Raw genomic sequence first — 12,380 nt, forward strand, 5'->3', positions numbered from 1 at the left:
CGTCGCCATTCTTCCACCCCTCCCCGCTCTACCACACCCCCATCCCCCCTACTCGCACGCCTTCCAAGCGTCAACTCTCTCCCATTGCTGTTGAAGGTTCTCCACGGTATTCAGAAGCGAGTATCGAGTCTCGGTGCCGGTAGAAAGGAAATCATCGATCTTGGTACCGACGATGATCGTTGTTCCCGAGACTCGACCTGTTTCGGGGGTCGAACGATGGATTCTTTCCTATCGAGGACCCCCGAAAGTGAAATCGTTTCACGATCGCGGTGAATCGGTCCGGTTCAGATTCAGTGAAATTTCTAATATTTTCTTCATCGTTACCCTCGCTTAATGTTCGAGAATCGGAACCGTCTAATTATCAATACGCGGAACACCGGTGGAGAATCTCTCGCGGGGACTGGCGGAACTCGAACAATGAACGTTGGTGACATTGTGGGGGCAGTGGTGGGGGTGACTCCTGATCACGAATACGGGTAAGACGTATTTGATCAATAATCGAGACATTACGTGGTCTGGAGAATCGAGTGTATTCGAAAGCTTATGGGAAGCGAGTACTTGGATTAAAAATTGTGCAAACTTTCTCGATGGAATCGAAGAAATATCTTCTCCGTTTGACATTTTACAACGTAACAGAGTATGGTATCTAGAATGATAATCGTGGTATTTTTTCGAGATTGTATTTTACGAAAAGGGAACAGTGTTTTTTACTTCGATACTTCTTTGCGTAGAATACAGAATGTTGATTTTTTGAGTTAAGTTACGAGGTGTATTAAGTCTGTAAGATGGGAGGTACGGTTACTATTTCTGTTGGTGAAATTTAACCTCGATCTACCCTCGAATTCGGTGCACCGAATCGTAACCTGTCGTTCATTTCGAACGAATGTTCGCTCTACTAACTACAATCGTATTCGTTTCTGTTTCAGTTCGCATGGAGGAGGAAAGAGGAGCGTCGAACGCACAGATACTCTGGTCAGCTTGTCAGGCTTTAGCTCGCGCTGTTAAATCGGCACCTCCCGGCGCACACGCAGAAGTGGTTATCAGACCTCTGGAACAGGAAATCAAGGCAGTCACTAAGGCAGCACGTAAGTAATCCATTATTTCCATTCGCTCCTTCACCTATTCCATGTTCAATTCATTTCACAATTTATTTACCCATAACCGTACTTATACTAATAAATAAATATAATATAAAATATAAAATAAAATATAATATATAAAAAATAAAATAAAATATAAAATAAAATATAAAATAAAATATAAAATAAAATATAAAATAAATAAAATATAAAAAGAAACTCCCACTGTCGACCACAAAAGTCGACAAGTTCTCTTCGACTTGTTGAAATATTATTGCTATACTCGAGTGTGGTGTAATCGTACTTATAAATAAAATATAATAAAAGAAACTCCCACTATCGACCACAAAAGTCGACAAGCTCTCTTTGACTTGTTGAAATATTCCTATACTCAAGGGTAGTGAAACCATACTTATAAATAAAATATAAAAAAAAAAGATCCCATTATCGACCACAAAAGTCGACAAGTTCTCTTAGACTTGTTGAAATATCAATGGTACACTCGAGTGTAGCACTCGAAGGGTCTCTTCAGCATTGATTTAATAAATTTTAGTAAATTTCTCTCACGTGAAATACAAACCGTTGTACAAGCTCGAGAAATAAAAAAGAATCAGGATAATTTCGATGTTCGAAAAATGAGACGATATTCAAAAAGAAATTGTTTTTCATATGTTACGATGCGTTTCTCTGCGTTCAATCGAGCGATTAATAACGTGTATTTCGTGAAATCATGCGTATAGACACTATCGTTAGCACTCGGGCGGAAATTGTTTCTGCGCAATTGACAGAATGTATTTTGTGATATGTCAATTAACACGACCGCGGTTTGTTATTAACTGATATTAATACTACTACGTTTATGACTACGGCCGGGAGCGGAGTATCGAGTTTGCGGTAACCGTGACGATAATCTTGCTCCACCCTCGTCACGATACAATGCCAATCTTTGGAAGGATTAAGCTCGCGAACGTGGAAGTATCGATATCGGAAATCCGCGTGGCTGGAATGCTAAAACGTTCGACAGTTCATTGAATACAAAAGCTTCGTGTCCGTAGCGCGATAGATACGCGATGAATCGTATAACTGTTTCGCGAATAAACAGAAACGACGTGACGAGCGATCGTGTAAAAAAGATTCTTCCCTTTGCTCAGCAACGGTGAAAAAAATCCACTCGTCCTCTTCTTCAGATGGAAATATTGTAACATCCAGCGTACACAACGATCACAAAAGATAAAAAATATATTTTAAACGAGAATTTAACTCGAACGAGGTAAGCTCCGAGTAAAGCTTCCATGTTATTTTACGAACTTTGAGAACGTCGGAATCATTATGAAACTTAATTACGAGAACATCCCCGGTTCTTTGCAACAAATCCGATAAAAATACAAGAATAAAGTTCAACTCTCGGACGTATTTTCCATGCGAGTGGAAACTTTCCACCGAGTCCCTTCTCCTCGAAACTTTTAATAATTTCAACTAAAGCATTCGGCGTAACTTATCGAATCTACGGCCGCGTTCTTAAGGTACGGATTAAGGTTCGTTTCCACCTGCTCTGCCGAGGAACAGAAAGACGATCTCGACGTTCACTCGCTGATTGTCCCCCACGTCACCCCGTTAAAAGTCCCCCGGGGGAGAGCTAAACGGATCGATCGTTTGTTCTTTCGCGTTTAAGAGCACCAAGGACAACAATCTCGAATTTACGTCTCGAATCTACCGGTTGCGACCGATCTAGTGACCGTTCAAGGTCACCCTTCACTTTCTCCACTTTCGCACACTAGCGCAACGTGTATGCGTGTAATATTAAATTTCTATTCCAAGGAAATAAAACTTTCCGAGAATTTTATTTAGAAAAATGGAAGAAAGTGAAACGTGAACATTAACCATGGCGAAAGAAGTTTTATTTAACCGGAGATGTTCTGATAAAACTTTTCCAGAATTTTATTTAGAAAAATGGAAGAAAATGAAACGTAAACATTGACCATGGTAAAAGAAGTTTTATTTAACCGGAGATGTTCTGATAAAACTTTTCTAGAATTTTATTTAGAAACATGGAAGGAAATGAAACGTGAACATTAACCGTGGTGAAAGAGGTTTTATTTAACCGGGGACGTTCTAATAAAACTTTTCGAGAATTTTATTTAGAAAAATGGAAGAAAATGATACGTGAACATTGACCATGGTAAAAGAAGTTTTATTTAACCGGAGATGTTCTAATAAAACTTTTCGGGAATTTTATTTAGAAAAATGGAAGAAAATGAAACGTAAACATTGACCATGGTAAAAGAAGTTTTATTTAACCGGAGATGTTCTGATACAACTTTCCGAGAATTTTATTTAGAAACATGGAACAACGTGAAACGTGAACATTAACCATGGTGAAGGATGTGTTACTTAACTGGGGACGTTCTAATAAAATGTTTCGACAATTTTATTTAGAAAAATGAAAGAAAATGAAACGTGAATATTAACTATGGTGAAGGATGTGTTACTTAACTGGGGACGTTCTAATCAAATTTTTCGACAATTTTATTTAGAAAAATGGAAGAAAATGAAACGTGAATATTAACCGTGGTAAAAGTGGTTTTATTTCCTTGCGATAGAAATTTAATATTACACGCATACACGATACACTAGTGTGCGAAAGTGGAGAAAATGACGGGTGACCTTGAACGGTCACTAGATCGGTCGCAACCGGTAGATTCGAGGCGTAAATTTGTGATTGTTGTCCCCGGTGCTCTTAAACGGGAAAAAAACAAACGATCGATCCGTTTAGCCGTCCCCGGGGGACTTTTAACGGGGTGGTGTGGGGGACAATCAGCAAGTAAACGTCGGGATCGTTTTTCCGCTTCCAGGAAGCCGAGAGTTTAATTCATTTCAACCATGGTTGGGTAGTTAATGAGTTTTCGTCGCGTAATGGCGACATTACCACCACCATCCATTCATCCCCCCTTCCCCTCCCTCCCTCCCTCCCGCGAATATTCATCGCGTTTCACGGGGCACGCACCGCGTAGATTTACGCGTTTTCGTTTCGATGTCGTAGCCCGACACGGTATGATAAAAACCGCATAAATTTCCTTGGCCCCGTAAAATGATAAGGCGGGACCCCGTGAAATGAAATACGATCGTGACGTTTCGGGACGGGCGGTTAGTTTGCATTTCGAGCGGTATTAACGGTAGCCTGATTGTTCATCGAAACGAGCGACAATGACGATCGCGGTCAGTTCAGAAATTCAACGGGGACACTCTGCGTGGATTTATGACGATTTTAACGTATTATTATTGTTCACGAGTGGATGTTTAACGGTTGCGTAAATTCTGAACGGCGACGATGCACGAATTTTAATATCTCGTAATTCGAGTGGGTTTGCCGGGAACTGAATATACATGTGTATATAATGTCTGTATACGTACCGGTGTTAAAAAGTTTCAGGACACTCGAGCGAAACGCTATCAATCTTTGAACTGCCGTAATTTCGTGAAAAGTGGTCGTATAATATTCTTCGAAGGGTCATTTTGAAGCTCGAACCTTCCGCTTTCACAACCCTAAACCGGGATTTTCCTGGAAATTTTTCATATCGGAGAATGATCGAAAAAGCGATGATGGTTTTCTCTAAAGAAATTGCAAAACTCCGAATCGGTCTCGGTTGCATGAAAAAATTTGCACGCCTTCAAAATGACTTTGAATTCGAAGATCGAAGTCTCTACTTTATAATAATCCGTGAAAAGTTGGTGTACGATTTTTGTTCATCGTATTATTCCACTTTGAACAAAGAATGCACTGTCGACAACTATCCGGGCACTCGTGAATTGGAGGAAGTAGTAATAGCAAATTTTTTACTCAAAATCTCACCTAAACAACGAGAAAGTGGTAAAGATTGACTTTAGTTACTGTTTAAGACGTTCAATTAACATTTACGCATTGTTGCTGCACATTTTACAAGCGTCCGGATAGTTACCTCAAAAATACCAAACTGTACTCCAATGTCGGCGGATCGTTTTTCATTCTAAATAGGATAACTCGACGAAAGAAAATCGTGTACCAACTTTTCGTAAGTTTTTATAAAGGGGAAGGTTCGATCTTAAATCTCGTGGTAATTTTATCCGTGTGAAAACCTTTTTCAATAATTGACAGCAAGTTAAAGTTTGACAATTGTTTTCGAGAAAAGCATCTTCACTTTTCCAGTCCTCTTCTGTTGTACGACGACTTATAGAAAGATTTTACCTAGATCAAAGTAGATGTATCGATCTTTAAATTGAATTTATACGACAATTTATACGCGTGAACAACGTTTCGAACAATTGGGAGGCGTTCAAAGTTTTGCCTTTTTGTTTGTCAAGAAAACCATTTTTCCTTTCTGAATCGCTTACACGGTGTAAGAGGATTTTCAGTAGAATTCGAGCTATGGACGCGAAAGTCGATGATTCGATCTTTAAAATGACCCCGCGATGATTATCGTATCGCCATTTTTCACTAAGCAGCGGCGATTCAAAGATTAATGGCGCCTCGGTCAAGTGTCCAGAAACTTCTGAGAGGCGATGTATGCACGTACGTCACCGCGTGGCAAATAAATTGCATTTCGAAACGAACCGGTATATCGAGTTTCGCGTGTTTGCGATCTCCGGCTTGTCTCGAACAAGGTCTCCAGGGTAAGAGAAACTTCCTAACCGGGCCTGTTTAAACTTCAACGACTCGATCTTAATCTCCCTTAATCGCGCGCGCAATTTATTTCTGAACAGTTGGATCTAATAACGATGAATAATTCCCGGGTAAATGGGCGCAGTAATTCTTCGCGATCTTTTAATCCCGCGCGATTTCTGAGTAGTACTTGGCAATCTGTTCGCAATTATCGTTAATAATTTCTCCATAGCTCCCAATAAGCCGGAATAATTCTTCAATAATTTGTTCACAATCTCCAGGAGTTAGTCCCGGTAACGATCTCCCTGAGAAACGAAACAACACTTCTCGTGTATATTTTTACCTTTTTATCATTCCCTAGAAAAAAAGAAAAAAAAAAGCGTGGAAAATATCGTAACAATTTCCCCGTGGCTTCCAACAAGCCGGATTAATTTTTTAATAATTCGCCTTGCAATCTCCGTTACTTTCGGTAACGATCTCCGCGCGAAAAGGAATTAACATATTTTAATACTATGTTACCTTTTTGTTTCCGTATGAAAACAAAAAAAAACAAAAAGAAAAGAAAACTAAAACGAAATAAAGAAAAATATTCGTAGCATCGTTCCGTACCCTCCTCTTAATCGGGTGCAAAGAGTGCTCCGTAACTTGTTTCCAACGAGCGGCAAATATCGCGCGTTTTTGATCATTTATGAACGAATAATGAAAAAAAATTTGAGAAATAAAAAGACACACGCGAACACAGAGGCGAGCGAAACAAAAACGAGGGAAATGGTCGTCGAATAATTTACCGACACTTTTCGCTATTAACCCGGCATGCAGGGTGCATAATTAATGCACCTGACAGGGGGTGTGCGGTTCTCGAAATGTCTGGCGAAGCCTTTATGCACGCTCGCTACCGATTAAGTCGTAAATCTTGGACGGTTTTACACCCGGAACCACCAGCGCCCCTTTCTTCGTCTGTGTCCCCCTTTCCAGCCGGAATTAAAACGATTCTCGACGTTGTTGGTCATTTTTCACACCGTACCTTTATGGCGCCTCTTCAACAACGCGATAAATGCGGCGTGGCTCGCTGTGAACGGCGCAAAGGAGAACACAGGGAATATTTCGCGTAAGCGCGAATCGGAACGGTGGATCTGGGGAACGTGCTTTCGTTCGGCCAGTGGAAGGACATTAATTCGATATCCGATAACAATTTTAATTAAACTATAACCGGGTATCTGTTTGCTCGAAATGTTACAAATTGTCGGGAAGACGCTCTGTGCGATTCGTTACGTGAATTTTTTTCATTCTTTCAGAAGCTACGGAATATTCACAGTAATTATTTACCCGTGAATTATTCTTCTCGAATTGAACGATTTGAAACTGACAATTGTATCTAACGATTTTGTGTGGCTATGTGGTACTTTTTAAGTTATCGGAAAATTTAATTGCGAGTACTTATTTTCACGTTATAGTATTTAAAGGAAATAATACAAATAATATACTAAGGATATATAATAGAAGTACTAGTGTACTAAAAATACATAATGAAAATGAATACCATATTAAAAATACATAATGAAAATGAATACCATATTAAAAATACACAATAAAAATGAATACCATATTAAAAATACATAATAAAAATGAATACCATATTAAAAATACATAATGAAAATTAATACCATATTAAAAATACATAATGAAAATTAATACCATATTAAAAATACATAATAAAAATCAACACTATATTAAAAATACATAATGAAAATTAATACCATATTAAAAATACATAATAGAAATGAACACCATATTAAAGATACATAATAAAAATGAACACCATATTAAAAATACATAATAAAAATGAATACCATATTAAAAATACATAATAGAAATGAACACCATATTAAAGATACATAATAAAAATGAACACCATATTAAAAATACATAATAAAAATGAATACCATATTAAAAATACATAATAAAAATGAACACCATATTAAAAATACATAATAAAAATGAACACCATATTAAAAATACATAATAAAAATGAATACCATATTAAAAATACATAATAAAACTGAACACCATATTAAAAATACATAATAAAAATGAATACCATATTAAAAATACATAATGAAAATTAATACCATATTAAAAATACATAATGAAAATTAATACCATATTAAAAATACATAATAAAAATCAACACTATATTAAAAATACATAATGAAAATTAATACCATATTAAAAATACATAATAGAAATGAACACCATATTAAAGATACATAATAAAAATGAACACCATATTAAAAATACATAATAAAAATGAATACCATATTAAAAATACATAATAAAAATGAACACCATATTAAAAATACATAATAAAAATGAACACCATATTAAAAATACATAATGAAAATTAATATCATATTAAGAATACATAATAAAAATGAATACCATATTAAAAATAGATAATAAAAGTAACAGCGCATCAAGAGTACACGGTAAAAATAATGTGGTAATAGAAATTAAAAATACGTCAGTATCCTCGAAGAAATGATCCTCGATAAAAAAATAGTGTACTATTTATTTTCTTGCCCGATTTTGCGTTAATAAATGAAGACACCCAATTGATCCACTGAGCTCGTCAATTTATAGACAGCAGTCGACACCCCTAATCGTGAGTAATTCGCGGCATCGTGCCGGGACATGTAACACGCGCAAATAGATAAATTTCAGACACGACGGCCCGAAAAGTGTTTAAAATTCCTGTGTTCATTTATCACGTTTTGTAGTAGCGCGTTTCTCGCAAAATTGCAAAGTAATGTATTCCACTGACGTAACAGCATCTGGTGTAATGCAATTTGTTCAAGGGGGTGAGGGGACGAGGCAGCAGTATTGTTCGATGTTAATCAATTTTGTGCCCTCGATATTTCGGTTCGTTAAAAATTGAACCGCGGTCTCTTTATTTTTCGTCGTTCGTTCCTATTAATTACAGAGATGAACATATTTCGAAAAAAACCTGTTCGATTCTCATTCGTTTAAACAACGAGCGAGAAAATTCTGTTAAACCGCAAAAGAGTAGAATAGTGTATTCTAATTTCCATTTCTACGAAAAAAAAAAATATTTAAATATCTCTGAAAAATTTTTTTGTTTCGTTCATTTTTTATTCGTATCATTTTTTAAAGTAATTGACGAGGTACGAAAATTTGATAAAACTATTCGCGTAAATACGAAATTATAACTCCATTTCTATTGTAATATAATAATTGCATATTTTTGATAAGAGAAAATAAACTCAAGTCACTCGTCGCCCTCTTCGCAATGTTAACTCGTGTATCGAATTGCTGGAAATTTACATATCGTGTTTATTATTCGTGACCAGTCGACCTTCGTGCTCGAAGAAGCGTGTTTCGCGTCGTTCACCGCGCAAATTACGCTAATGCTGTTTTTTCGTCTGGATTTTCCAGCCAAGGAGGATCCTCTGGTGCTCGCGGTCATCCAAGGCATTCCCGAGGAGGCTGCAAAGCGAGGAGTGTTCCCCGAGGACGTTCTTCGCGCGAGGTTCCTCAAGGTAAAATTATACTGACCGATCTTGTCCAGTTTCGGGAAATATATTGCCTCTGAATACTTTAAAGGGGATAAAATAATAATCGCGAACTCTTCGAGGCGTGAATTTAAAAAAGAATCTATAATCGTTGTCAGTCGAGCGTTTCAAATGGAAATTTTCAACTTTGGAAATATTACATACCAGTACTTTAATAGAGGTACAAAATTATAATTGGGAACTCTTCGAGATTGAATGAAATTTGAGAAATATCTATAATCGTTTTCAGTTGAATGTTTCAAATGGAAACTTTCAACTTTGGAAATGTTACCTAGGAGATATATTACATACCGGTACTTTAATAGAGGTACAAAATTATAATTGAGAACACTTCGAGATTGAATGAAACTTGAGAAATATCTATAATCGTTTTCAGTTGAATGTTTCAAATGGAAACTTTCAACTTTGGAAATGTTACCTAGGAGTACTTTGATAGAAGTACAAAATTATAAAGAGAGATGGAATGAAAGTTGAAAAATATCTATAATCGTTGTCAGTCGAGCGTTTCAAATAAAAACTTTCAATTTTGGAAATATTACTTCGGAGTACTTTAATATGGGTACAAAATTATAAAGAGAGATGGAATGAAAGTTAGAAAGTATCTATAATCGTTGTCAGTCGAGTGTTTCAAATGAAAACTTTCAACTTTGGAAATATTTTATCCGAGTACTTTAATAGAGGTACAAAATTATAATTGTGAATCCTTCGAGATTAAATCAAATTTAAAAAATATCTATAATCGTTGTCACTTGATTGTTTCATATGGAAACTTTCAACTTTGGAAATATTACCTCCGAGTACTTTAATAGAGGTACAAAATTATAATTGTAAAAAAATATCTATAATCGTTATCAGTCGAGCGTTTCAAATAAAAACTTTCAATTTTGGAAATATTACTTCGGAATACTTTAATATGGGTACAAAATTATAAAGAGAGATGGAATGAAAGTTAAAAAGTATCTATAATCGTTGTCAGTCTAGTGTTTCAAATGAAAACTTTCAACTTTGGAAATATTTTATCCGAGTACTTTAATAGAGGTACAAAATTATAATTGTGAATCCTTCGAGATTAAATCAAATTTAAAAAATATCTATAATCGTTGTCACTTGAGTGTTTCAAATGGAAACTTTCAACTTTGGAAATATTACCTCCGAGTACTTTAATATGGGTACAAAATTGTAATTGTAAAAAAATGTCAGTCGAGTGTTTCAAATGAAAGCTCTTAACTTTGAAGACCGAGGAAATTTTCCTTGGTTCGGTATTTTTCACACGTTTTGGTCGAATCGTAAGGAAGATTGAGACGAGAGTTACGAGGGAGGAGTTTCTTTTTATTTAGAAAACGCACTTTGCTTTCTGATTGGCCGATAGATGATAAAGTTACACGGTTTCTGCAGAGCGAGAAATTTACGAGGTGGAAATGCTTTTCAGGTGGAAGAGGTGGCGAGACGATTGGCCCTGGTTCCAGAGCAGGGTGCACCTTTGCTTGTCTATTTCCTTAGTTATCTTCAAAACTTACTGATAATCAAGAAGGCTAGCAGCATCTCTCAGAGTGAGCTCGAGGACAAACCCTTCAACCCTGAGGGCCTCAACACGTACGACATACTCCATCGAGCCAGGTAAGAATTTTATTTTCATCCTTTGAAAGTTCACTATTGCATTCGGATATTTTTTCCAAAATTTTTCATCAATCATCAATTTTTCAATTCTTCTACATCTTTTTTCCTTTTCTACAATACGTTCAATTTCGATCCTCATTTCGTCCAAGTATTAACCAATGAATCTCTATGAGTATTATTTTTAAATATTATTTCTCATTTTCATAATTCTCTAATTTACGATTAGAAATGTTTAATATTTAATGTCATTCTCCTAGGTCTCTGGTTCACGATTGTATTTAATATCATTTACCCAGTTTTCTAGTTCGCATCTAACGTAAGCATCTTTTTAAGCCCCGTTTTCAATGTTGCGATCTTACTGGTATATTCCGCGCGAAGCTCTTAATTTTGCAACGCAGCTGCTTGAAAAACGCTCGCACCAGGTGGTTGCTTAGATTCAAACGCGCCGTAATATTTACTACAGTTTAAAAATTATCTCGAGGAAAGGGCAAAGTTCGAGGGTTGAGTAGCTCGGTCCGCGTCTCGTATCCCTATAGAGACCTCTAATTTACCCCGTGTACATGCAGTTAATGTCGTGACCACAGTATGACGTTGCAGGAACTCCCGTGCAAACGAGCCTTAATGCTGATACTGCGGCGGGGGCGTGTTACGTCGCGTAGCAAAAAATTACGAGCCCGAAGATAACGTTCCCCGGGGGCATTGAACGTAAATTTAAAAACTTCCAGGAAATAGCAAATTTTAATGGCGGACAGCAAGTTTCCTGCGAACGTAATGGAAATCACAGTTTCTTCGCTGTTTTCAACGGAAACGCCTTTTATTTTTCGCGCGGTTTTGTCGTTAATGGAGAGAGAGAGAAACTTAACGACCTTGGGGTGACCTTGAATCTTTTACACCGAAAGCCCAGGACCTCGTGGATTATACTTGTCATTATTTAATTAGTGATTAATCGTAAAAGAGAAGTCATTGACAGTGAAATAATCAGAATCTTTTATACGGATAGTACACGACCTCTTGGATTCTAATTGTCATTATCTAATTAATAACGAATTGTAGGAGAGAAATCATTGGCAATGAGATGATCTTGAATATTTCACATAGAAAATTTAGGGCCTTTCGCACTGAAAGCTCAGGAACTCGTGGATTCTATGTCATTATTTAATTAGTAATTGATCCTAAAAGAGGAGTCATTGGCATTAAAATGGTCTCGAATATTTTATATGGATAGTAACGGGACCTTTTAGGCTCTACTTGTCATTATCTAATTATTAACGAATCGTAAGAGAGAAATCGTTGGGAATGAGATGTTCTTGAATATTTCACATAGAAAGTCTAGGGTCTTTTGAATATTCTGTTTGTCAATGTACAGCAATTGGTAACGAATCGCGTAATATGCGAGAACGTGTATTCTCGCCGTGAATATTTCAGTTTAGGGTCGTCCGAAGGCGGTCGAAATGTCAT

The 12,380-nt window shown here is 36.6% G+C and overlaps 1 protein-coding gene across 8 annotated transcripts in view; it reads left to right on the forward strand.

Moving 5' to 3' along the window:
• The window catches only part of Mitofilin (inner membrane mitochondrial protein mitofilin), an 80,456-nt gene that overhangs the window by 50,165 nt on the left and 17,911 nt on the right, over positions 1-12,380 (forward strand). For all 8 annotated transcript variants that reach the window (XR_012991924.1, XR_012991925.1, XM_076310615.1 and 5 more), the window contains 3 exons: positions 927-1,085; positions 9,169-9,272; positions 10,735-10,922. Coding sequence is in view for 6 of the 8 variants with exons in the window: in XM_076310615.1 (XP_076166730.1) it covers positions 927-1,085; positions 9,169-9,272; positions 10,735-10,922 (451 nt within the window). In the remaining 2 variants the exon portion in view is untranslated. The remainder of the gene's footprint in view (positions 1-926; positions 1,086-9,168; positions 9,273-10,734; positions 10,923-12,380) is intronic.

This window comes from Ptiloglossa arizonensis, chromosome 4, assembly GCF_051014685.1.
Source record: "Ptiloglossa arizonensis isolate GNS036 chromosome 4, iyPtiAriz1_principal, whole genome shotgun sequence".
NCBI classification, from domain to species: Eukaryota; Metazoa; Arthropoda; class Insecta; order Hymenoptera; family Colletidae; genus Ptiloglossa; species Ptiloglossa arizonensis.